This window comes from Drosophila novamexicana, unplaced genomic scaffold (assembly GCF_003285875.2).
Source record: "Drosophila novamexicana strain 15010-1031.04,08,12 unplaced genomic scaffold, DnovRS2.1 tig00000193-arrow-pilon, whole genome shotgun sequence".
Classification (NCBI taxonomy): domain Eukaryota; kingdom Metazoa; phylum Arthropoda; class Insecta; order Diptera; family Drosophilidae; genus Drosophila; species Drosophila novamexicana.
Genome location: NW_020824787.1, coordinates 5,865,378 through 5,893,260, shown reverse-complemented (window position 1 = coordinate 5,893,260; position 27,883 = coordinate 5,865,378). Strand labels below are relative to the sequence as shown.

The 27,883-nt window shown below is 39.1% G+C and overlaps 1 protein-coding gene, 1 long non-coding RNA gene and 2 other non-coding genes across 4 annotated transcripts in view; 2 read left to right on the top strand and 2 right to left on the bottom strand.

Moving 5' to 3' along the window:
• LOC115758984 (semaphorin-1A) overlaps positions 1–27,883 on the bottom strand; it is a 176,419-nt gene that overhangs the window by 2,758 nt on the left and 145,778 nt on the right. Inside the window, 14 exon segments of the mRNA XM_030699787.1 lie at positions 2,577–2,630; positions 2,703–2,973; positions 3,037–3,244; positions 4,999–5,127; positions 5,201–5,343; positions 5,725–5,836; positions 5,935–6,078; positions 6,615–6,697; positions 12,929–13,074; positions 14,615–14,695; positions 14,801–14,922; positions 14,988–15,129; positions 15,547–15,635; positions 16,768–16,872. Of these exon segments, the coding sequence (XP_030555647.1) occupies positions 2,577–2,630; positions 2,703–2,973; positions 3,037–3,244; positions 4,999–5,127; positions 5,201–5,343; positions 5,725–5,836; positions 5,935–6,078; positions 6,615–6,697; positions 12,929–13,074; positions 14,615–14,695; positions 14,801–14,922; positions 14,988–15,129; positions 15,547–15,635; positions 16,768–16,872 (1,829 nt within the window).
• Positions 13,183–16,664, top strand: LOC115758986. Its single transcript, XR_004017476.1, has 3 exons — positions 13,183–14,532; positions 14,605–14,777; positions 16,179–16,664. It is a non-coding gene; the product is annotated as an uncharacterized LOC115758986 (long non-coding RNA).
• Trnad-guc lies at positions 18,913–18,984 on the top strand. Its single transcript has one exon. It is a non-coding gene; the product is annotated as a tRNA-Asp (tRNA).
• Trnad-guc lies at positions 19,304–19,375 on the bottom strand. Its single transcript has one exon. It is a non-coding gene; the product is annotated as a tRNA-Asp (tRNA).

Here is a 27,883-nt window from a genome sequence, read left to right as displayed (position 1 = left end):
TTTGAAATTATTGCCTTAAATGATAAACATTCTATAAATTTAGAAATTCAGATCTTTAACTTTAAGTATTATTTATTTAAGTGTCTTATTTGAAGAAGAGCCTAAGCACGTTCTTATGAAATTGTAATTAGCAAGCAATAAACTGAAAATTGAATAGCATTACAAATGAGTATTACGTTTCTTTGTGGGTAGTAGTATTAGGTAGTATATTAGAATTATTACAAGTACATTTATCATAATCATATTGTGGATATTTGTAAGTATCTAGGTTCAAATGCACACACATTCTTTGGCTAATGGGTTTTTCGTTTGGATCAAGGGGTGTGTATCACTAATACGCAAAGTGCTGGACGCCCATGCAGAAGAAGAGTTCAAGAGTTGCCAACCTATGCAGTGTGTATGAGGATTGGGTTTACAAAGAGATGCAGGCACACACAGCTCATTTACGCAGAGACTCACTCACACAATAAATCGATAATCGAAAAAGAATCGATGTGCAATAAGCGATTACACAAAAATTGCAACCCTTCCGCTGGCAAATGGCAATGAATCGTCGAGTTGGGCGCGGGCTGGCTGACAGACTGGACGATGTATTTCGACTGATCAAGAATTTTTGTCTGAGATTAGTTGAGTATAATTTCGGCATAATGGTTCACGTTCTGTTCTTTGGTAAGTACACAAAATCAAAAATGGCATTCCATAACGTAATTTACAGTTTACTCGTGAGATAAATGAAACTTGGATCAAACTGTGCTGGGTGTATGTATAATAGTAAGAGAAGATTTAAAGGTGATCAAACCGAACTGCAGAGAATATCATTCAAAAAATTTGGATCAACATGTTCTTGGCAAAATTACTTTTGAGTTTCGAATTTCAGTTGATCTCGCAATCGAGGGTATCCGCACTGCAGCTATTGAGCAAATTTTGTCAGCCGTATCAGTAAATAAACAAATCAAAAAAATCAAATAATAAATTGTAACAAAAAAATAAACAAACAAAATGAAAATAATGAAAACAAATTAACTAAATTTGCTTTAGTTATGCGTGAGTATTTACCATATTTTGGGTAATTAGTCCCTGACTGGTTTCAGCCGCCCCACTCCCGTCTCAAAGGTAAACCTAATGAAAAAGGGAAGAAGAAGAAAAGATAGATAGAGTTTTGGTATTTCGGTTGCTCGGTGTTGTCCACATTTGACAGTTGATCGGCAATCATCACGATAGTGTAAGTGTTCGGTGTATGTATGTGTGTATGTGAAAAGAAGTTCAGCAATAAAGGTTAGTAAGAGTAGAGATGTCTTAGAGCGGAAATTGCAAAGATTCAACTATACAAAATGCTTAGAGAGACGCCTGCAAAGATTCGCAATCGCCCATTTCGAAAGATTGGTGTATTTCTAAAACGTCAGCGAACAAAAACTTACAATAAACAAACCCCAGACAAATGTAATTAATTTCAGAATCAGAATTATGGATCAATGTACATGATTTATATACATGTATATATATGGAGAGAATTATCATATATTCATAGACATGCAAATGGACGATGGCCTTGAACCAGGTTAGATACAAATACATATATTTATGGATAATTATATATATTGGCTAGATGATTGTGTTGCATATACGAATGTCTTATGCTTGCGAATGACTGAGACACTTAAGAATTAAGTTTAAATTAGTATTGATCAAATAGACCAGGCAAGGCAAAATTAAACCGTAAGAAAAAGGGACTAAATTATAGAAACTTAAAGTTTTATCGTTTAATTCAAATATATAAATCATCAAAACTTAAAGAAAGTATTTAGTTTTTGTATGAATTTTTAAAAACTTATAAACTTGTCTTTAACATTTAAATTAAAAGTTGAACACAAATTATTGGTTTAAGTAACGTACTAAATTTTGTTTAAGTAATTTAAATTTGTTAATATGTTTTAAATATATTTCGCACACGATTATATTTTGAATATTTGATATTTGAGTATAATGAATGTATATTAGTAAAATGAAGCATGGGAGGAAAATAATTGAAAATCAATATTATTTAACCAAGCCAAATAAAACAGAATAAATCGACATATAAAATACTTGAAGAACATGCAGCTAGTATGTGAGTTATTGAAATGCAATGCAAGAATTGAAAATAAAAATAAAATTTACAGAGTGACTGCAAAATGGCAGCTGATGTGTTGTGAGTCTCTTAATCCAAAGAGTGAGCATGATTAAAGTTCTAAAGTACACAGATACGTAGATACATATAGATAAGTAGATAGGCACACATATGTTACACACACACACACAGATGCACACAGACAGATACAGAGAGATGGAGACACGCACAACAAGTTGAAAAGTGAGTCTAAGAAATACACCAATCGACGATTGAGTGAGAGTTCAATCAAATACAAGCGCACCACAAGGATTCGTTTAAGTATATACTAAATGTCAAAATGTCAACAACATCAAAAAGAGCTCAATGGATACGATTAGAGATTAGAGATCAGTATACAATGAAAATAAAAATCAAATCAAAATTGTAGTAAAACGCTTACAACAGGCACTACGAATGGCAAACTCACCTTCTTGACGCTGCGAGTGGTCGAAAAGCCATCGCCGCGTCTATAGTTGTCGCCCTGCAAAGTAAAGAGGGATTAGTCTATGTGCTGGAAATTTGGGCCTGGCATCTCGTTGGATGTGTGACTCACCATCACTTGATGCGAGCGCAACGTGCCGAAGTTGTCGCGTCCGCGATATGTTTGCTGGGTATTGTAACCGTCGGGTTGGAACTGGAAGAGCGTCTCCGAGTTGGGACCCTGGTGCATCTGGTGCATGGGTGGCTTGCGCAGTGTATTCTTCGGCGAGTGCATCTTGTTTTGGGGCGGCGGCTGTGGCAGCAGCACCGGTTCCGCATACGTCACCTCCTCCACCTGGGGCAGCAGCTTCGGTTCCTGCTGTATGCGGCACGATGATGGAAAGCTATGCAAAAAAAAGACCGTCAAATTGTAGCTGTAGCTAAGAATTGCTTTTTTGGTTACTCACCTGTTCACATTTTGACGCTGCTCAAAGTATTCATATTCCGTATCCGGATACGGCAGATTGTCATCCTCATCCTTGTGACAACGCCGGCCACAGAAGTAGCCCGTAAAGAAGCCCACCAACAGCGAGAATATCGAACCGGCCAGCACGGCCATCACCAGAGTTTCCACTGTATATTGTGCATTGATAATATCTGCAGAGATTTGGGGACCTTCGATTAGTGAATGCATATAGTTATCGGCGGAATATGAACCAATTGAATTTATCAATTTCATTATATTACGATACAATTTTGAGTTTTCACCGAATTAGCACATCGAGCCACAACGAGTATATATATGTTGTTTTTTTTTTGTGTGTCAGGGTCATTTTTGCAAGAAGGATTACGTGTACATATAGAATCCGTTTTGTAACCACATCAATAAACATCCAAACATCGAAATACAACGAATAACGCCCAAAGTAGCGCGTTTTATAACCAAATGTGGCAAAATGTTGAAACATCAATAAATGAAATGAAACAAGAAGAACAAGAAGAAGACAAAACGAGTTAATACAAGGTACAACAGCAAATTCTTTAAATACATTTGAGTATATACAGATGAGTATCTATTCAATTAAAAATTAATGATAATGATGCAAAATATTAAATTAAAAATGTGTAATAGAAAAAATATAATAATGAATATATATGATGCGAAAGTGTTATTTTATCTTTTTATGTCATGGCAGCTATATTTATATTGGGCTTAAATTAAAGGTTATGAAATCCACAACTTAAAAAGAATAAATTTCCCGGAATAAAAGGTATTCACGAGTTATATGCAAAATTCAAATATATATTTGTATTCATTAAGTTTATATGTTTTAAAACACCATCTCAAATGAATTTTCAAATAGATCCTTGGAAATGAAACGTCACCCACCTATTCTTTGACCCTCATTTCCACCAAGGAGGCATGTATTTTCCAAAAAGTGTCAAATATATTTATATGCACTGAAATATATGTGCATGCGTATATATGCCTGCATATATATATGTACTACTTGAACTTATGAGAATCGTGGAGTAGAGCACTTGGAATTCGTTTTATTTAAATTTGCAGCACAGCGACAAATAAGCTTGGTCTGCGTTTGGTGTTAGAAAACAACCGTGCATGTATACATAAGTGCCTACATACATGCTTGCGTACACCCACACACACACACACATAACTTGCTCAAATCGATACGATTTTTACTTTTTGTTTAGCCTTAAGACCAATTTAGCATCTAAATCTGGCAACATTATTCTTGTATATATATAAATATATATATATTTTATAATTTTAGAATTAATGATAACTAACTCAATTCAAAAAGATGATGAAAGAAAATCAGCTCTAAACAAACTTATTAAATTATGCATTATCGATATAATATAGTTAAGTATTGGTGCATTGGTCAAATCTTATAAGCTCCCCAAATGTAAACAGCTCGTTTTGAAAAACAGAATAAATACACAATAATACAAAAGTCGTTTTATGAAGAATTGTATAGCAGAAGAGTTTAAGGCAGGATATTTAAGTGGGGGGAAAATGCAATAAAAACAAAAATGAAAATACGTTTACTGTGCAGCTACATTCAAGATGACGATAATAAAGCAACTAGAATAAAGTGCAGGGTAAATGTTGATTGAAATTGAAAAGCATAAAGTGGCAATATGCAAACTAGGAGGCAGCAGGGAGCGTAATGAGGTTGGGGGCGAAATGGCATTCAGGCAGCCAGGTAAGCAGCTGGCGTGCAAAAAGAAAAGCGAATAAAATGAAAATGTGATTTAAAAAATGACAACAGACTGGTAAATATGCATATATGGTATATATTCTGTGCTATGGGTAAATCAAGCTGTTAAAGATGATATAAAACAGCACATGCGAAGCAAATGAACTACAATATGTTAGGGGAAACCCTGATTTTGTGCCTTACCTTCAAAGTTCTTATCAATATTGTCTATGATTTCCTGATCTTTGCTCTGACGACGCGAATCCAGCAAATCCATGTCATTGCGGAAGCCCTTCTGCTCACCCACATTGGCATCCTTTGAATTGATTTTGCCTGAGGACAAGGATAGTTCAATGTAGTTGAAGCTGTTGCACTGACAGCTGCAGCTACAGCTGCTTTAACTCACCTGAGGGGCAGGCCGCATGCTGACCGGTCGCCACATTCTGGTAGAAATAGTTCTCCTCCAGCCAACGTGGCGCGCCATGGGAGCGACACTTGCCAGCAATTTTGTCCCAGGCGCAATACGGATCCTGCAATGCGACGCATTCGCTGTAAAGGAGAAGCAGAGAAGCAAGGGGGGGTTAAGAGGCAATGGTGTAAACATACTGCAAATTGTGAAATGTAAAACTCCATAAATGCGCATAAAGTGCTGCAGCAGCAGCTGCAACAGCAGAACCCAGACAGACAAATGGCAATGTGAGCTAAAGTTGAGAGAAAGAGCTGGAGAATCTGCCCCTCTCTCACATTCCCTCTATCTCTCCTTCTCGCTCTCTCTCACACTCTCTCTCTCTCTCTTTCACTGTCTGCCAGTCTGGCAGCCGAGGCATGAAAGTCACGCAAATTGTTACATGAAATAAAAATGTCATTGTTCTTGCTGATATTCGCTGTCTGACCAATCTGTTCCCCATATTGTTCAGGTGTGTCGCTTACCTGCAGCTGGTGATTTTGTCGTTGTGGCATCGATGCAGTTGTATGGCTATCACTTGACTATCCGTGACAATGATTAATTTGCCATCGTCGTAGCTGCCGTCTTTCGGTTGATCTGCGTATCAAGGATTGGGGAATTCGTTTTACAATGAAAGCTCGTTACACGTTTCCTTTTAATTGAGTCTGATTCAATAGGTCTACAGTTCCACTTACCGTATTGCATGGTGCGCACAATTTCCAAATTGCGTATGGGCTCACTTTTGGGCAGCACATCGATCTCCTCGATGACCACCGATGTGACCTTTTCCGCAGAGTCCGCTGACTCGGCATTTACGGACTTAATGATTTTACCATGATCTGGTTAAATAAAGCAACAACAAAAATTTAATTTAAGGTTACGCTCAACATTATTTTGTATTAAAGTCTCAGTTTGTCGTATATTTATTCATTGAAAAGTACAGACATATATAATTCTGTCTAAATGGTTATTTTGGTAAATTGCGAGACTTAACTGGATGGAGTTAGTTATCTATAAACCTATCGTCCTTTAATAGATTGACTAAAGTCATAAAACTCTCACTCACTGAAATTCTAAATTTAGTTTCGACAGGTTTCGACGTTATCTGACGATTAATAATTCTAAATGGACTCAAATTATAGGAATTGATAAGAATAACAATTTTCAAAACATATAAAATGTGAAATCAGCTTGCTGATAAATCACAAATGTGTAATCCGCTCTAATATACCCTACCATTGCCCACGCACAGGGTATTCACGTTTTCATTGGGTCCACGGGGCGCTTCGGACAGTGATATGAACCATAACGACAATCGCTGTTAGGGCAATCGGCCCCGGGGACCCCTCAACTGTCCATGCCAAATGCGACTCACCTGTGCCAACGAAAATCACATCATATGTCTTGCCGCCGGGAGTTTTGATCTGTGCATCTACCGCAATTTGTGTGAAGCGATAACTGTGAAAGAGGTAAGAAAAATAAAAATAAGAAACAGTTAGTTATGGAGAATAATTCGAAAATTAACAAGAATATCCCAACTTTAAAGAAGAAACGTAAGCTATTTGAAAATTAAAATAAAGTTGATAATAAAATGGAATAGAAAATTGGAAATAATTTTAATAAGATTTCTATACTATTTGATGCCTGTTTGGATTGTAAAATTGTGTCGCCTAGTGTTATTTAACAGTGTATTTTACCAAGTTTGGAGTTGTATGCTCGAAATTGGAACCACAAACAACATGTCAATGCTGCCAGCTGAATGACACAACAGGACATTTTGGATAGGCGGCTGGTTTTCGGTTAGACACCATTAATAAAGGATGGACAACGAAATGGTCGCAGCTAGCGGAGCGGGACAGCGAGTTGGGTCAGGGAGGTGGGGCAGAAAGCTGCCGTAGCAATGGTGAGAATGACAAACAGAATGACAGAAAACCACAACAGCGGTAGCAACGACTGCGACATCAGCAACAACATACACCCAGCAGCAGCAGCAACAGCAACAGCAACAACAGCAACAATGTGTGTGTATTTATATGTAAAAACATATTCGAGCAAACAACAATAAAAGACATGAAATAAAAACGGAAATTTCTCTCTGATTTCACCACAAAAATGTTGAACGTTAGCGTCGCTGGTGCTGCTGTGTTGTTGCTGTTGTTGTTGCAGTTGTCCTTGTTGCAGGCAACATTTGTGGCTGTGCGCTTGGCTGGCTTGTCTATTGTTGCTTCCATGTTGGTTTTTGTGCAACTGTTTTATGTATTTGTGTGAGTTGCTGGCTCGATTTAAATGCAAATGCTCGCCATGGACAGCAGCAGCAACAACAGCAGCAGCAGCAGTACCAGAACCAGCAACAGCAGCAACAGCAACAGCAACAGCCACAACAGCCAGAACAGCAAATGGCTCCTGCTGGACGGAGCCCGTTTGGCATTGTGCATTGTTTTATTGTTAATTAACAAATCTCGTTTTTGAGTTTTAGTTATGTTGCTCAATTTTCTAAATGGCCAAAGAATTGCATCGCTTTTTGGCTTGTCCGGCAACGAGCAACTGCTGGCTTAAATGGCCTCTATTTTGTGATGACTGTTGCGGTTGCCCTGTTGAAATGTGCGCAACAGTATGTGCAGCTGAGATTTGGGAATATACTAATGTTTGCTTTGGGCCAGATAGGGCAAGAGCTTAAACCAAAATTGAAAAAGTTCACCATTGTGTGGCAAATGTATCTTTAGGCCTTGATTGTAAAATCCATCGCAACGGCAAAAAATAATGTTTGCTTTTATGCTACTTCCAAGAACTGCAAAACTCTAGATGTTTGCAACAATCGACAACTTCGGAATTCGATAGTTATTTTTTTTTTAATATTAATTTTAATTTGGAAATTATTATTGTTAAATTCTATGCTTGAGAAATTAGGTAAGAAATATGTTTATATCAAATATTTTATTTTTAATTTTAGTACTTTTATATATTATTTCCATATGTATACGAATAAGCGCTTCATTTGATTGAATTCTAGGAGCATAAATCGCCACTTATATAATTTTCATATCTGTCGTTCAAAAATCGCGCTGTTTAGAGATACAAATTAATTCTTCATATTTTGTCGAATGACTTCAACTGAGCCACATATCGATCATTGTGGTATGAACTATATACATGAATGATAAAAAATTGTATGTACAATTTCATTTAGCAATTGATGGTATTAAATTGGATTAGTTATGCGATAAATATTTAAAATTATATTTAAACTGATTTTATGCTGATAATCTGAAAGGAAACTTTTCGGCAAAAACTGACCATTTAAGAGGAATGTGTTTTGTGAATCGTTTTTGTGGCCTGGGAAAGTCTTTAATTATGGTCACAAATTTTCAGAAACGGTGATAAATAAAATATTTAATGCAATGTGAGTTGAAAGCAAAGTTGAGGCGGCTTATAAATTAATTCCCAACGCAACAAAGGAAGCCGATTGAAATAAAATGAATCCAAAGCAGACTCAAACCAATGGACGCAGCATTGGGCTGGAGTGGCAAATCCCAGTGAATGGTAATGCAAAAGTGCTGCCAAAAACTTTGCTGGCCGAAAATTACAAAAAAGGCAAAGGCCACGCCAGCACGAAACAACAACAATAGAATGAAGACACATTAACAAAATAAAAAAGAAGAAAAGAAAAAATAAATATACAAAAATGGAAAGAAAAGTAAAGGACACTTTTAGAGAGGCAGGTTCGGGTTCGAGTCCGAGTCCGAACAGCTGGCAATTGAAACTTGCACAATTTTTGCCAACTTTTGTGTCGCTCCGATGAGCTTAGACCCGGCAATGCTGACAACAACAGCAACAGCGATGAGGGTCACAAGTGGAAGTCAACTCCATGCGATATGGAATGAAATTAGTGAGGCAGCCAGCGTCAGAGCCAAAGCTGAATCTGAAGCAGGAGCGGGAGCTGGAACTGGAGCTGGAGTCAGTGAGTGAGCCGCAGCCGGAGGGCAAGGACATGCATGATAAAGGCCATGACAGTAAAAGTGGCAGAGGTATAAAAACTTGACCGATAAGATAAGCGCACATAACAGAATTGTGGCTGGCACCTTGGCTATGGCACTAGCACGGAACGGGTACTGGCAGAGAAAGAGGAGAGCCAGGATATGGTCAAACAGCTGGCAGAAATCTGTCGAGTACGGATACTTCCGGGTCGACCAGGAAACAATTTGTTACAGAGCCGGTGACCCCAGCGACTTGCAACTTGAAGCATTTAACTTTTGCGGAGATGCTAAAACTTTCAACTTATAAGAAACTTTGCTGGCGCTGGCAGCTCTGCCAACCCAGCTATCAGCCACTTGTCGCCCCCTGGCATATTCAAATGAGTATCCTGCGGTGCCTGGCGGCTGTGTGTGTGTATGTACGAGCAAGTGGCTCCACCTCATCCTTAGCTCCATTCTGTGATTTATTTATTCGCACACAGCACACATATACGAATTGTGGCCCTGGCAGCGCTGTCCCCGAAACGCTCAAATAAAATTATAATAAATTTATGCTTCAGCCCAACGCCATAAATTTTCTGAATTTTTGATTTGATTTTGGCATTTGTGTTCAATAATGCCAAAAACAGAAATACCATCGAATTCCCATCCTCCAGCCCTGACCCAATTCAAGTCCAATTCGAAGTGCGTCCTGTTCTCGTTTTCATCAAATTGGTCAGTTTGTGGTCTTCCTTACCACTTGTGTAAATTATGCATTGCTTGAATTTAAATGAATAATATTTAAGCAACAATCTGCTTTGGGCTAAAGAGCTTTAACCGCGTTAACAAGGCTTTAAGGAGGTGTCAAAAAATGTGTTAAGCTGAGTGTCAAAGACTGTTAAGTTCATTCAACAGTTAAGACTCTGATTTTAATTTAACTTTGTATTGAATGTGAAATGTTGTGTTATATCCACTTTAACTCTCGTTAATGTTGTCAGAGGTATGTTACATGATTTGACATAACACTGTTATCGGACAGAATGTAAAAATGTTATCAGTGTCTAACTAGAGCAGTTGCTAACATTTTGGTTAGTTTATTTGATGATTGAAGTGGGATTCATCATTATAAAAAAGGATTTAGTTGAGTACAAGTTTAACCGACTTAATTGTAAAGAGCTGGCATTAAATAAGCAGAAGAGTTCAGTCTCATATATAAATAATTATATACAATTTGTTTATATTCTTATCTATTAATCCTGTAAACATATTATGTCATGAGTTCAAATTATATCAGTTTAATCTTGATGAACCGATAATTTAAATTGTATGTTAGGTAACATGTTAGTTCAGCTGTGGCTTTCATCATCTTTAACTGTGATTCATGCGGTTAAATGGAAGCCAGCCAAAAGAGTTACGGACTTTTTCAACTGTGCGACTTATTTCTGGCAAATGAAACTGTAACTGCAGTTGAAGCAGTTGCAGCAGCAGCAGCTGCTGCAGAAGCAGTAATATCTGTGACTGAAAACTGCATTTGTGCATGACCGAGTTACGCGTTGTGACTGGCCAAAAGAGCAATTGGGTCGCCGTATAAATTTGTGCGCAAATTCTATGGCAACTTTTGAGCTTTTCAATTGCATTGGGCATGATTAAATTCTGATGCGTGTCCTCTCGCATCCTGCTTGTTGTGGGGCTCTAGCCAAAAGCACAATGAGTCAGTTGCAGTGCGAGTAAGTGGCCAAAACGAACACGTTGCCCCCGCAACACCCGCGGATGCGAGCCGTGCAACCACTTCGCTAATGCCACTCGCCCGCACTTGCATTTGTTGTGGTCTGCTCATGTGTATGTGGCTCGACAAAGAACCGGTTGGGTGGATGGGGATTGGTTCGAGTGTGTGCACGGGCGTTTTGGATAGGAGGAGTGCAGTCTCCGCTGTTCCGGTCCTACGTGTTCCATATTTCATTCTAATTTATTCAGTTGTGCATACATATTTTTGTTACGGGTTGCCTCGGCGCATCCATGCATTTCCTTCTGGCTGGCTCGGTTCGTTTGGTTCAAACTATCGCTTGACTGCAGCAACATCAGCAGCAGCCGCAGCAGGTGCCCTCGGCACCACCGCCACCACCAGCCCAGTCCGCATCTCGCTTTCGGAACTGCCGCTTGGCTCTGCTCAGTGGCTTGCATATGATTTACTCTTTAAAGTTTACCTCACCCCGCCTCAACAGCCCGTAATTGTGGCTCAATTACATGGAAAAGTTGCCAAATTGAATTTTTAAATTTCCACATGTCTGAGAGAGAGTCTTGAAAATAATTTATGAGCATGCAGAAAAGCCCAAACCCAAGCCCAGGACTTGGACCAGCTGTAGCATCGTCCTGCAACATTTCAGCTGCTCCGGCCAAAAGCATCAGCCTGTTTGTTAACAGCAGGTTGGCCTCTCGCTTTAAGCAACCGCAGAATGTGTGTGTGTGTGTGTGCGTGTGTATATATTTTATTCACTTGTGCGGCAAATTCATTTCTTTGCGGCACAAACAGCACAAGTTCATACAATATTCCATATTCCGACTTTTAAAGCTTTTTTTAGAAATTAAATTGAAAGGGCAGCAGAATAAGTTGAAAACAAGCTGAGCAAACTCAATTCAAATTCTTTTTAAATGAAATATTGATTTTTAAGGCAGATTCAATCACAAAAAGTTTAGTCACAGAAATATGTGAATTGCTACGTTTCTAGAATTTGGAGTGAAGGTCTAAATAGGAAGAGGTCTAAATTATAATTTACAATTTCATTCATAGGATGTTGAAAGACCTATCAGAGTTCATTTTACAAATATTTGTTGTTATTCTCTGAGCGACAATATAGCAAATTTTGTTTGCTAATTTTCAAATTTTAGAATATGATGTATATATGCATCTTATGAAATCTATTCTCGCTATTTAAGAGAAAACACTGCTATTAATTTTAGACTTATTTGTACAGCTGCAAGCATTTTGTAAATAATATGAGTTCATATTCAAATTGACTTTTTCTTGGCAGATGGAATAAAAATGTTTGGAGTCCTACAGGATTTTCATCTTTTGATGTTTGCATATTTATCAAGAGTTAAGTACGTAAATAAAATAAAAGGGAATTAAACAATTTAATATAGAGTTTTGTTCAGGCCAAATCAAGCTGAAACTATTATAATAATGCGAAAAACAAATTGGCATAAATTTGTGTAACATATTTCGCACTAAAATGTTACACGCATTCCACTTTTGACTTTATACCCATATGGCTAGAATGGGTATATTTTATATGTTTTACAGCACTCGCGATTACGACAGCTGCATTCGAAAAGTTGTGCCATATCAGATGGCGAGGAATTTGTTATTTAAATGAAATTAGTTGGATTGCGGAGCACTGAAATTGGTTCGTCACGTATTCACTTGGCTACATCCGCAAGAGAAGTGGCCGTGGCAGTCGCAGATGCAGCTGCAACTGCAACTGCAGCTAAAGTTTTTACAATCCACATACGGAATTCATATCTCCGCCCGCTCCCAAGCGGTGCCACCCCCTCGTTCCTACTAGTTATAAGCGCATAGTTTTGACTCTGGCTATGGCCTTGTGCAATAATATTTACATTGCCGCAGCATTATTCGGGATTGTAGCTTTTGGGCAACTGTGTCACGTGCCTCTTGAAGCAAAAGAAAGCGAACTGAAAGAGGGGGAGTTACATATGTGTAGTGGAGGGGGCTGGTACTTACATTGTGCTCGTCCGCACCAAAATCGGTTGACCGAAAAATGCCGGAACATTCTCGTCCATTAGCGAATGTGTTTTGATGAAATTTAATGTGGGATCCGGCAGCGTTCGTGAATCATTGTGACAGGCGCCGGGGCGCGGCTCGGGCACCTACAAAAGACGACGACAAAGATATATATACATATATATATATATATATATATATATATATATATATATAAATTATTAGTATCCCGCATATGACTGCAATGTGGTTATGGTTATGGTTATGCTCGGTCAGTTGCCTTCCTCTCTTTGCTTGCCACAAAAAGGAACGTATAAATTGCATTTGCGGCGCTCGCGTTGCTCGTAACAAATACCCGTACACAACGTTCCGGAAATTGCGCAGCACGGCCAAGTGCAGACGGACAAAGACCCGCCGGAAAGTGTCCTTTGTGCGCGCATGTGTGTGTATGTGTGTGTTACTGAGTTTTCTGTTTTGGCAATGATTTGGTTTATGAATCGCCAGCAGAAAATGCACACTCAGACGTTGACTTGGCTGATTCGTGTGTGTTGTGTGGAAATTATTAAGTCAGAATTCAGGCGAGCATCTCTTTTATAAGGATATAAACTTTGTTGGTCTGAGAGCACGCGCTTTGCCTTGTGCAATGCAATATTTGACTCCACTCAGCAGATTCTCACAGCTACAGCTATACTCAAATTCAAATTAAATAGTATGCATTTTATTACATTTATTAAAGTAAAATACCCTCAAAATGTTTTGAGCTTTAATAAATATGCTCAATTGCACATGAACAGCAATTATAGATCAAACAACTTTTCTAAGTCTGGGAAAATATCTATGTGTCTCTGATATCGATAATAACTAACTAAACGAACTAAAATCTGAAGGATTTGTAGTGATAGGCAATCGGGTATTGGAATTCATTGAGTATGTTCCTTTGAAATTGAATTGAATTGAAAATCGTATTTAAAGTAAATAGATTATTTTTGTGTCAGTCCCCAAATTCCTACAGTTTTTTAGGATTATCTCAAAATATTGTAATCTATCAGCTAATCTTGCATTTAATTGCATATCCCACATACTTTACTAAGTGGAAATTCTTTTGCAATTTATAAGAAAAAGACCTGACTAAGCGAATATTAAAGTTTGTTCTGAGTTTTTGCAAAGTGTTTGCATTCCGTTTTCTTATTCTATTAATTTGCACACACACGCAAAAGTTATGTTTAAATTCCATGCAAATTTGAAGCTTTCTGGCAGGTCGAAAGGCGGCAACAGCGTGTGCCAAATGCACTTTAAGTGTTATATTAAAAGTTTTATGCATTTCAAAGTATGGCAATTGTTTCGAATTTCAAAGATCTTCAATTTCTAATTTGGCTTTCCTTGAACCGCAAATTGTGCACTCTCTAGACAGAGACCTTCCTTTTGGCCAAGCCGTTAGCAGTATGTGCAGTCATCTGGTTCGCTTTCGGGGAAATCCATTCGTAATTCAAATGCAAATTTTTGGCAAAGGAAAAGTACTTTCTTTCGCCAAGGCTGGACAAATTTTTGTGGCAATAAATTCTGAAACAGCTGCGTTCAACTGCTCTTCCGTTCCCACCGTGAAAGTGAGCATTAACCAAACCACACACACACAAAAATATATATATATATATATCATATATTGGCATCTGAAATAGTGAAACGCACCTTGGCATTATTCACTGGCAGCCAGTTGGAGTTGATGCCGCTCTGCTCCTTGAACTGTCCCTCGAATGTGTCGGCGATGTCCTGCGGATTACAAAATTGAGATGCGAGAGAAAAAGAGAGAGAAAAGGAGAAATACACAAGTTAAAAGCTGGCCATGGGAAAGGTAAATCGTAATTGTGCACTCACCTGCAAGGCGAAAGCACAAACCGCTGAGCCGGGAATTGAATTTGTTGGCGTATTAAAAACGCCATAAATCAATTTGGAGCTCATGGAGCCGTACTGTCCCTCGACGAGATTGCTGGCCGATTCTGTGGGCAACAGATATATACACAATATTATGTGAATCAAATTCAAAGCTAGCCCGGCCACTTACGTATCTCATTAAAGTAGAACGGATAGTCGCCCGGTATGGAGCAATTCAGGCGGGACTTAAGGAACGAGGTCCAGCGGTTGCGGAAACGATGCGGGCCGCCCTTATCCCATTTGCAGACGCGTGCGACGCGCGAATAAATCGCCTGAAATTGCCGAAAAGATAAATATTAATACATGCTGGACGAGCTGGAGAATGGATATGCAGTAAATCGGCACATTGATGTGGTCGCATTCTAATAGAAAACCAACAAACGTTGCCCATAAACAAATAGCCGGCAAAATCCAAAACCGATAACTGTATTTGGCCGTTGGACCAAAGCCAAAACCCAAGCACGAGCCCGAGCCCGAGCCCGAGCCGGAAGTGTGTACGCATAAAGCAAACACAAGCAAAATGGCCGCCCAACATGGCGGCGATAGAGTCACTTCCGCTCTTGTGCTCGCACCTCCTGCCTCGTTCAATCCGTCCAATTATATCCACATTTGTTGTGGATAGAAATTAATTTTGGGTTTTGCCAGCATATTCAAATTTTATATATTCTCATTCGATTCGTTGCACTCACCTTGCCACAGTTGATGAATTCCACAGCCGTCTCTCGAAAAAAGAAATACACGAAATCTCCCTGAGTAAATGAGCTCACAAAATTTGGCGCTGTGAATGAGAGAAAGGACACAAAACAAAAGTCAGAACGAACAAATGAGCTTCAAGAAAGTTTAGTCATAAATTGCATTTATAGTTTCGGCTGTAAACATTTTATAGTAAAAATCATCATGGGATTTATGTGCGACTCGTGCCGATGGCAGAACAATCGAATGGCAGCTCTTCGTTTGCTCTCCATAAGAAATGCCAGTTTTTGGAAATTAAATTGATGAGTAGAACATGATGCATAAAGTTAAATGTGTGCTGTAATTTAACATGATTTGGCATGGATTTGCAAAAATAATGAAATATGATAAAATCATAAAATTTAACATTATGCACAAGGAAATTGAAGCATGAACTAATTTTAAAAGTGATGCCTAAATGCAAATATCATATTTCATACTTGAGAAGAAAATTATCTGCTAATAGACATTAAATTTTATTTTAACTTTTATAGAATGAATCTTAAGTAAAAGAAAATATAATATGATCGAACTTTTAAAGCCTTCGATGTTAATTTAAATAATTTTTAACTAAATTTTATTGTTGCAGTTTCCGGAATATATTTGAAATGCGCATGGTTAACACCTTTTAAGAGGCTCCAGATATTTTTCCCTGAGCTGTTAGGCATATGCATCATGACTTTGAGAAGCTTTTTGTTCGGTTTACTGGCAATGCAAAGCTGTATCAAATATTCAGTACGTGCATAACGCAAAGGGACGAGAGGACGTCTGAAAATAGTAAAGGACAGCCAACAGGCGGGCAGTCAAAGCTGTCACGTCTATTCGGTTAATGGAAGTCTGTCATATGAAAATCGAAGCGGCGAGCGCTTGAAATATGCAAAAGGCAAACGCACGCAATATGACGTCGCTGTCCTTGTTGCAGGACACTGAAATACATCGAACAGCAGCGAGAAACTCACAGCGACTCAATGTGAGTCACAGAAGCACAATCAGACTTAATTCAATTCAAGTGGCCAGCATTTCGCTAATACTGAGCTCACAGAGGCACAATAATAATCATAACAGAGCGGACATTTTCAATTACCAGGAGTGCTTGTTTGGAAAGCTGTTAAAGATGGGAATGGCAGCCGGTGGGGCTGCCGTTGGAGAGTCGGATGGGGATGATGTAAACAACTTACCATTGAGACTGAGGCTATCATATTGTTCCGTCTGCAGAGGCTCACGATAGATAATCGGATCACTGCCGCTGAAATCGGCCACAGTGCCAGAATATAATTCGTTGTCTGTAAAAAGAAGAAAGAACAACACAACGTTTGATTATTTAGTTAAGTACTTCAAATATTTATAAAGACTGAGAAGCACACAGCGCAACAGCTTATTAAAGAGCACTTTTGTCGCACGAAAAAATTAAAAATAAGCTCAAATTTAAGTGTTGGGTCTCGAGCGCGAGGAAATGGTGAAACCACAAAATAACTTTAATAATAAATTAATAAACTAAGTTCAGATTTATATAAAGACCATAGAAAATAACATATACGAAAAATAATATAGAGAAATGCTGAAAAGTAAACATTTCTCTTAATAAACTGCCTTCAATTTTGTTTGTTTTGGTTAATTAAAAGCTCGATAATAAAAATTAATGCCTTTATCGAACCATTTCTTTTAAAAGCAATCATTATTTACATTTATTTGTTTTTCATCAGGTGATTGAAAATATGATCAAAAAATGCTTTTAACAATAAAATATCTAATCGTTGCCACAAAATGCTTTTAACAGCAAATAAATCGCTGCTCAAATTCGTTATGCATAATCCAAGTATCGTTTTTATCTGCCTGTAAACATTTTTGCCGAGTTTTATAAGAAAAATGAGCTCGAAAATGGCACTAATAAATGTCAATTACGCATCGCATTTTATTAAGTGTAAATGATATTTTTGATGTGCAAATTTCAGCTCACATTTGCAGTGCAATAAACTTTTATTTTGTCGTGTCGAGCCGCGAAACACGGTTCACAGCAAACTTTCAGCCTGGGCCAATTTGCGTTACTAAAATATGCAAAAGACTCGAGACACAGCCACACACAGGTAGACACAAATTACTTATTACTAAGCAATTTGCCCAAAACGCAAAGCCAAGGGCTAAAAAAAGAAAAAAAAAAACAATAAAATTTTAATCAATTGTAGCTTTTTTGCGGCAGTTTACTGTCATTACACATACGCAGCGTGTACACGGCGGCCAAAATGAAAATGCGAATTTGCGAGAAAATTTAATTAACTTAAACGAGAAACACACAGCAACAGAAGCAGCAGCAAAACTTTTGACATGTCTTCGGCGACATTGAATTGCCCTGCGGCTTGAGGGAGCAGTGAAATGTTTTCCGCACCCTCTGAATGCCCGCTCTTCTCCATCAGCGCAAGATAAATGAGTTTTTTCTGCCTCAACTTTTTACTTGCGGAATTGCCTGCCTGCCTGCTGCCTGCTGGCTTTGGCATTGTCAAACTTCAATTCCACAAGCTAAAGAAATATGGAAAAACAGGCAACAAAAATAATACAAAAAAAAAAAAAAGAGGAAGAGGAGAGTAGCAATAGCAACAGCAGCAGTAACAAAATTAACAACAACAGCAACAACGACAAGTAGGATCGCGCAACCGGAAATGCCCAGCAAGCTGGGAACGTTGCCCGTTTATTGTCTGGCCGGAAATGGTTTTGCCCTCGGCCCGAAACAGCAGCCGCACCCTGCGAACAGTCAGTGTCCGATGAAGCTCATTGCCAGCCGGCGGCTCAATGACAGAATCGATTGCTGTGTTGGCTTTGTGCGCCGCGCCTGCAGGCGTTTTGGCCAAAAGTTCGAGACCAACAGCCGACGAGCAAGCAGCCAAAACGCGCCGCATTATCCTTGCATCAACATACAGGCAAAGGGAAAACTGTGCGGAATGGGAACGAGAACCAGGCACAGACTTGAATGGACGTTGAAACAAATCTTGCAGCAGTCTGTTCAAATTTTTGCATAATGCTCCGGCCTGAGAGGGTCTGTCAAAGCAGCCGGTAGACATTTTCCGTTATTGCTAACAAGCAAAAGTAATTTCAGCAAGCACTCGCTTTAAAATATTCTGTAATTACCCACAGACAAACACACAGCAACAGCCAAAAGAAAAATAATGAAACTTTGACAATAAATTATCTTTTTAATTTATCAACTGTGAAACAAACAAATGCAACTTGAGGAAATAAAAACAAATGGTTCTTATTTAAATTTGAAATTCTAGAGGTAGAATCATTAGAAGCAAACAGAAGTTTGCTGTTTGTGGCTGTGGCGATCAACATCCTCGATAGTATAGTGGTTAGTATCCCCGCCTGTCACGCGGGAGACCGGGGTTCAATTCCCCGTCGGGGAGAGATGTTAGGAACTTATTATTTTAATATAATTTTTTTAATTGTATTCTAAATATTTATTTTAAAAATATTCAGTTTACTAGCTCGTTCTAAATATTTTTGTTTGAAAAATTCTGGTATTGCCTTACAAAAATTGAATGATTTTATTATGACTCGCGCTGCCGTATATTATATAAATAAATTAGTAAGATAATCAAGTAGGACCCCAAAGAGAAAATAAATTATGCAAATGTATTTATACAAAATAAATATAAATATGAAATTTTAACAGAATTATAAAAATGTAAAATAAAAAAAATTAAGCTGCAACTAATGCAGCCTCTCCCCGACGGGGAATTGAACCCCGGTCTCCCGCGTGACAGGCGGGGATACTAACCACTATACTATCGAGGACGTTGTGAGCAGTTTGCCCAATATGAAACATATTGACAAAAGTCTGCTTAGATCAATGATAGGCAATTATTCTAATCAGATAAGAGCCTATAAATAACCTCAAATAATAAGCTGTACCCAACTGAATTATATAAATAATCTAATCTTATCTAATCGTAGTTTTTGGCAAAATAAGTACACAGAAAATTATATTTGTAGTCCAACTATTAATATTTAAACACGAATATTAATTTTTCACCTGGGTAAAGGCTGCAAATCTGATGGTATTTATGTTTGCTGGCTATTATCGCATAATCGAACAATTTTCCATAAGCCTGAACTCATCAAATATCGCTAAGAGCCCCGCAAATGGACAACATATTGTGTCAGGGACTAAGGGCAGGATTTGGACACATAAATGCCGCAAACCGTCCAACAATTTATGCAAAACTGTGAAAATTGCATAATTATGAAAAAAATAGCTTACATGAATTTGATGCGTGCATTATAATTTCATGTTAATTCGCGTACACGCGCAACCTGCGGGGCGAGGTAAGGAAGGTGGTTTGTGGATCGCAGATTGGAGGGTGTGAAATCAGTGCGGTAAATCGATAAAATTTACAATGGCCCAGCGGCTCACGCACGCACACAGACACGTGTACACGCTATGAGTGGGGCTGGTGCTGCTGCTGGGGAGCTCTCAAAAGTGAATATAAAATTTGAATTACGTGACAAGAACGCGCTGAATGAAAATGTCCAAAGTAAACTAAAAACGCAACACAAATCCAAATGCGAGTCGACAGCAACAGCATCAACAGTAACAACGACAGCAGCAGCAGGCACATTAAAAATGTCGTCTGGTACAAATTAATTTTGCCCTCTCGCCAGCCGCCCCCTGGGCGCCCATAACATGCCCGGAACCGCCCCTTAACGGGCGACTGTTTAAATTAAGAGGCTGTAAAAGTCTTGCGGTGAGTGAAAAGTAAAAGCGCTCGTTCGCTTCTCTATAGAATCTGCTGGCAGCGAATTTCCCATTCGTGGTGGTGATAAATAACGAATGCTAATTTTCTATCATGAACGCGGGTGGAGAATGCAGAGCCTGCGGGCGCCAGCATGGGCCAGGTGAAGCTAACGGCCAATAAAAACATTTGCTAAATATGCGCACGGGGGAAATGGACTGCGGGGGGTGTGATTGTGGGCGTGACGGTAACCGCTTTAAGCCATGCTTAGAGCTTAAAGTTTTGTCATTAAACTTTTTTGAAAATTGCTAGAAAATGCAAATTTCCCAAATTGATATATGAAACGAGACATAACAACGGGACCGAAGCACGCAATTCTCATGGGTGAGTTGCCAGAAATTATGTCAATGAATGAATTTTAAGATTTTCATCATTTTCGAGATGAGTTACACAAACTTGGGCAGCCAGAATATATGACATGAGACGTAATACAATTATTCGAACTTAAAGAACTTCGTTTAAAATGTATTTAGTTATAAATAATAGTTTCTTGTTTATGCTAACTATTATTCATTAGCTGACACAATTTTTATCACTACAACTATCCTAATATATGTACCTCATTATTTTCTGTATAAGTAGAGATATAATATGCTAGACATACATCCGATTCGGAGGGTTCGCATACCTTACAATCTAAAAGCAAACCCTGCCATGGCCCAAAAAAGAACGGGATAGACCAAGCCAGGCTGCAGGCCAACAGGACGTTGAGGTCAAAGAGCTATGCAAAATTTATGAATCGCTGGTAATTAACAATGGAAATGCAATTTACATCGCGGCCAGAGTTGCCATTGTTGCTGTTGTTGGTCGCCATTGCCAGCTAACGAGGCGCACAATAAACACGGCCCCGATGCCCCCGCCCCCTACCCCTCATTCAACTAACGGCAGCCGCTTGTCACAACATCGACGGAACACGAAAAGTTGTATTGCTCACTCTTTCTGCTCTTTCTGTCTCGCTCTGCTGCACTGTATATTTCGTTTGTTCTCGTCGGGGCTCAGCTTGCATCTAATTGGTTTTCCCTTTTGTTTTTTTTTTTTTGCCTATACCCTGTAATTTTTCTATTAAAAGTTTTTGTTCTAGTTTTGCAAAAAGGGGTATACTAGATTGTATATTATAAGAGCTACCAGCAAAGTTTACCAGTCTGGCCGATATGGGGATCGAAGACGTTGAATATTGCATTTATATACCATCTGTCGCTTTTCAGAAAGTCTTTAAAACTGAATTACAGACGCAATAGTCTCCTTGTTACAGAAAACTATACTTATCCTATTTTATATATACATACACACTTTTCTGACAAATATCTATTACCAGGGTATATACCAAGCGAGCTCACTTCGCCTATAACATCCTTCCTTGTCGCTATTGCTTCGTGCAGCGACGTTTGCTTTTATTGTTTGCTCATTACCTGGCGACGAGGACAAGGACCAGAACACATTACCTAGAACTACGCGAAGTCAGACTCGTACTCGTACCCGCCACGGCTGTCAGCGTTGCCAGATAGTCCGCATTGCAGCAGTTGCAGCGCTTAACTCATTTTAAATGACAATCTAGCGTGCAGAAATTATGCACAGCAATAGAAAGGGCAAGCCCCTTAACCATACCTGGCTAACAGCTGCCTCTCTTGGCGCTTCTCATGAAGTAACTTTGGGCTTTGGAAAGCGTTTATTAGCAAATACTTGACCGACTTCGACTGGTGCTCGTTGGTTCAGTCTGCGCTGTCTGCGCGGCAGGTTCGATAAACTCTTCAAGTGATTTAATCGATTTTCATAATAACAACGATAACTACAAGGACAACAGCAACAACAACGGAAAAGGCTCTTTAAACTGACGAGAACAAGGCGCAACGAAGTTCATCGCGTTGACTGCGGCAATTTGCATATTTTTGCATGTTTAACTAACAGCAGACACACACACTATGCCAAACACACACAGACACACACTAATACATAAATTACACTCATTTTCAATGACAGTCAGGCGAGTGTTTAAGCACGCGTAACTTTATTACATGCCACATGCCGCGGCGTACCCGGAACTGAAAACCTGAACCAGAACCAGAACCAAAAGCCGAACCACGAGAGGTTACCCAGGATATGGCCGGGCTTGTTGGGGTTTGTAACGCAGTCGTGTTTTAAATATTTTATGTAAACATATTTTTTGGACAGGTTTCGCTTTGGGCTGCCTTCTGGAGGGGGTTTTATGCCACTTTAATTACAACCTGCGTGTGCGCCGAGTGTAAGGCCGTTAGTTAAATAGCTCGTTTAGGAATAATTATGTGCACATATACTACGTCTGGCCCAAGTGCAATACCCGCACAATGCCCATTTTAAAAGCGCTTTTATCCATCTCCCCCCTTCAACTCTGTCTCCAAAAAGCGCTTTATGTACTGCAAATTACTTCATTTGTGTCGCACATTTCGGTGTGGGACAGGGGGGAATGACTAATTGTTGCGTTCCTCAACTATTTTAAGACCTGTTCAATATTGACATTTCAAATGCACACTGGGATCTAGCTAGAGTTCATTGGAATCAGTGCATAACTTGTGGAGTTACCTCGGTTCTTATGCGACCTTTATGCGATTTTCCGCGCTCAAATAGAACATATATATACGAGGCGCATCCTCATACCTTTATTTATTATTAGTTTTCATAATTTCTGCTAAAACTGAATGATGTATCTAGAAAAGTAATAACTAGTAATTAAACTTAATATGAAGAAAATTGATGTCCGATCTATGCACATTAGTTTAAACCTTACAGTTTTGGACTTATCCTCCGATATACGAATATACGTACGCATAAATCAGGCTTCAAATCATTTGGCAAATCTTTTTCATTCTCCTATATATTTCTCATCGATATGGCCTAATCCCCACCTTACCCTGGAAGTTTTTTGTAACCTGGCTCTAGTCGCTGTTTCTTCCTATTTTCTCGTACTTCCTCGTATTCTTCTGCACTGCTCTCTCCCAGTTCTCCCTCCTATACGCTCACTTTCTTTTTCTTTTCTTCGCGCTGTCTATTTAACTTGTGAAAATTTCGCAACTAAGGTCTCTTTTTATTTATGTTCCAAAAAGTAGCTTTCACCTGAGTCTCTTCAGGTAAATTTTCTTTGATTTTTGATGAGAAGGCCGAGAATAGACTTTTCTCTTTATTATATATTATTTTGTTGCCAATCCCTCGCCGTTCATTATATGACCCCCCACCACTTCCTACGCAAAAAATGAAAAAGAATATCACAATCCTTTTGCCGAGAGATTTGTTTGGGGCAAATATTTAAGCGCAATTTGTTTTGCGATTTTGCATGCACAACTGGCTTTGACTCGGTTTTGGGCCTCTTTGGCTTAAACCTGTCTAATTAATCCCAAATAAACTCGCACATGTGCAAAATAGTTAAGTGTGTGTGTGTGTGTGTGCCTATTAATTACGATAATTGCGGCCATGTGGTTGGCCCAGTTTTTGGGGTAAGCAAGCCGCAGCCAGAGCCAAAAGACTTTGAGCTTGTTTTATGAGACTCGTGATGGCTTTAAGAATTTGACAGGCACTGGCACAAGTCCAGGGCCATATTTGTGCTATCATATTTTTGGCTCTAATTACATTTCACTTTGGCGGCGATAAAAATGTGCAGCAAACTTGGCCAAAAATGGAATAATCAAAGCGCAGCAGCAGCTGCCAGAGCCGGGTCGAGGCTTGAATCCAACTTTGGCAACATGTCTTGTGTGCCGCATAATTACCCGACTTCTTCTGGCTGGCCTAGCCGAAAATGGTCGAGAGGGCCTACGGGGGCATGGCTATAATACTACCAACTTTTATTATGCTGCCTTCGTTGGCTTATTGTTCCTTGGGATTTTCTTCTGCTGCGGCTGCTTAGTTCTTGGTCGTTTGCCGGGATTTTGCAAATTTTGCAATTAGCTTAATTTGCTTTTTATTGGCGCACCACAATTATCAGCTGTTGGCTTTTTGTGCAAAATCTGTTCCAGTTTTTGCGACAACACTCCCGCACACACAACGCCCCGCCCCCCTCTAGCTACCTACTCAGCCACTTGCCACCCTCTAAAGAGAGCAAATGGTCTGCAGTGCAGCTGTCTTGTATCCGTAGTCCGTAGTCCGTATCTTTGTATCTGTATCTGCATCTGTGCTGGCTTGCGTTTTGCTTAGAAACGATCAAATTAAAAGTTAATGTCTTGGCTGGCCATTGCCGAGCGTAAAACAAATGCTTTTGGATTTCCATCTAATGGCCAATGTTATGTAGCTTAAGCAATGAAAATTGATTTTCGGTTTGGCAAGAATTCAGGGCATACCAAAAAAGCGTAAGCGATGTTTAATGAATATGTTGCGGCTCTAAGAGGCTTTTCCAAAAATAATGCGTTTCTTTATTTTCGAAAAACACTTCTAAAAGCTTCAAGAATGCCCTAAAAAATGTTTGTAAAATATTCCATTTCAATAGATCGCAAAATTTTCAGCACCTGAATGCGCTATCAAAAACTTTTTATCGCTTTAAAACAAAACATAAGGCGCATAATTAAAGTACGAAATTAAAACTGTAAGTAGCCACATGGAAGGGAACCCACAAATCCGGCATCCCAGACTCCTCGGCAGGCCAGACAAATGATATGCCGTCTAAAGCAACCCTGCAGTCTGCGGTCCTATAAACAAATGACTCCACTTACCCAAAGCAGAGCTTATGCCACTCATTTATTTTAAAATCATTGTGTTTGTTTATCATTAGGCCCGCTAAATTGTGGAGCTAGACCCGGGCGCAGCTCTGAGCTAACCGAAATAAAAAGGCAACACTTTTTACCTTTCCTGGCAAGCGGGCTGCTGCCGTGCACTCCCGGGTAGCATCAACTGGTTTATGGCGCACAGTTTGATGCTCATTAAGGTTAAGTCGGAGCGAAACAACCCTTGGAGCATGCTCCACTCGGGGGCAGCTTTGGCACCCACTTCAAGTCAACCGCCCCGAAAAATAAGGAAGGCAGCACAAAAATAATAAAAAGAAGGAAAAATGTGCAACATTAAAAGTTGAGCAACTTGTTTACGCGACAGTTGTGGCTGTGTTTCATTCCCTCGTTCCTTTCACGGAAAACCAACCCTCTGTTCTCCCGTTTCCTCATGCTCTCTGGTTTCCTTTCATTCTAAACACACACGAAATTTGTAGCATACATTGCGGCATTTATAGTCTACAAAGTGAGTGCGGCGCCTGTCTGACTCGTTAAGCTGTTTTCCTCAGCTGTTTTTCCCATTTGCCATTTGCCATTTTCATAAATTATGAATTATTCTCTTTCATAGTTTTCCATGCGGTTTTCCCAGCCACGACCCCACTTTCACATTTATCGTCATCGATATTGATGTTGCGCCAAAAACTTTTTAGCTTTCCTGATATTAAGTTAACCTTTTGCTGCCTTCGCATTTGCCTCCGGGTCGCTAGACCCGAAACTTTCGAGGCTGCCAACTCAATCAGTTGACAGGCTGAAGGTTATTGTGTTAGATAATTTCTATGTTTCTCTTTTTGTACAGTTAGGAGCTTACAAAATGCTTAGATTAATGCGATAAGCCCCGAAGTGTGCGTAATATGAAACACAATATCTCATACAAATAACAAGAATAATTATGAATTCAATTAAATGAAATTTTGCCATCGGGGGCTATAGAATGGAATACTTTTAATCTCTCGCATAATTGAGCAACTTTTTGTGCTTGCATTTGGGTAAAACTTGATTTGGGTGGAGCTTTCATAGCTGAAATATTCATATTCAAAAAACTGATTTTGCTCAAAGCAATATGACAAGGACTTGTCTTAATCATATTCAATTATTTCAATAATAATAATATAGTTTTTTTTTAACTGATTTACATAATTCAAATTATATATAAGTGCGCGCTTGCTTTATATTTTAAAGCGTTAACAGCCAGTTATAAATAATATAAAAATATAACTTATAAATATGAATGTATGAATAATTATCGATAATAATGTGGTCTGTCCACAATTGACTATCGAAACAATCGTTTCTGGACATAATTAATAGTTTTCCAACACTACTCGTGGTGATAAAAATCAAAGTAAGTTGCTTGTACTAATCCTTACTTTAATATATGAAAAGTAATGATATTCCGCAGCTATGAATTCAGAGTATGCTACATTTTCCATGTAAAATTCTTCAGCATCGTTGCGCACTGTAAAAGCTAACGACTTTCTTACCAATTCCCACAACAACGACTTTAACCAAACCCACAAAAACAACCTCGCTCGATTAGCATGCCAAATTGACCCAAATTGAAACGTGAATCATTCGTAAAAGGAAAAAAATTGAAGTGGAAAATTAAGTAGTTTTCCGTTTTGCTTCTTCATCCTGCCTCATTGCTAACCGAGCGCTCTTTATCCAGCACTCATTGTAGTGCCAATTAGTCCAACAAGCAGATGAATTGTGAGACATTTGAAAATCCTTTTAGCTCGAACATCCTTTCGTTTCTACTTTATTATTGCTGTGAATAATTTTTTCGCATACTGCCAGAAATAGCATAATTTTATGACACTATAAGGCTGGCATAAGGCAAGTTTTTGGCTACGAGAGCTGAATCCCTGCCTCATTGTTGCCAGTTGTTGTTTATTCGAGCTTAGTGTTAAAAATATGAGCCAAAGCAAACATAAAGCAGAGCTGCTTGCTGTGTCGGCTACCTAAACATACCATAAATTACAAGCGGGCCGTCATAAACACACTCACACACTCCAGCACACACACGCACACACATACACACGGGCACACTCTCGAACGCACATCCTGTTGAAACAATGCCGGAGGGGGGCAGGAAGCTGCCACGGCAACAGTAGACACGTTTCTTGAGCCTTCTGCGTGTTGCTTCCTTCCGTGCGTCCTTCCTTCCTGTATGCACAGGACCAGGACCTGTTCCTACAGCAGGACCAGCACCCAGCTTGTTAATCCGTTGCCCATCCCACCTCGTCCTGCCACTGGCCCCTTCCCTGTTTGCTTTACAGCTTACGCTTTTAATGCCCGTTTCTTCGACATATGTAAAGCGTGCAGAGCCATTGCTCAAAACGTTCCTTTCTTCAGATGTGAATGTCCTTTTTGAATGCTCATCTCTGTCTCGTTGGTGTCTTTGAATCATTGAAACCTATATGTACGGCAAGAGTTGCCTTCGGCCACTGTTACAAATGTTTGCCCACGTCTTAAGCTCATGTCAGTTTACGCAGCGGACGTAATTAGCTGCAACATTACATGGGATAGTCGCCTTTTAAAGAATATTTAATATTAAGGCAAGCAATTTGAACTAAAAGTGGCTTCTAGAACTTTGCGAAGTGGATAGTATATCCAATAATTGCAGATAACATGGATTACTGCACAGCTCAGTTAAATCCCTGTCTTTGCATAGAATAATAATTAAGATACAAGTCTCCGTAATAATTGCTTGACCAGTTTACCTTTTCAGGTTCTTTCACTTTTTATTTTATGGGTTTACCATTTGGAGTGACGCATTCAAGGTTCAATTT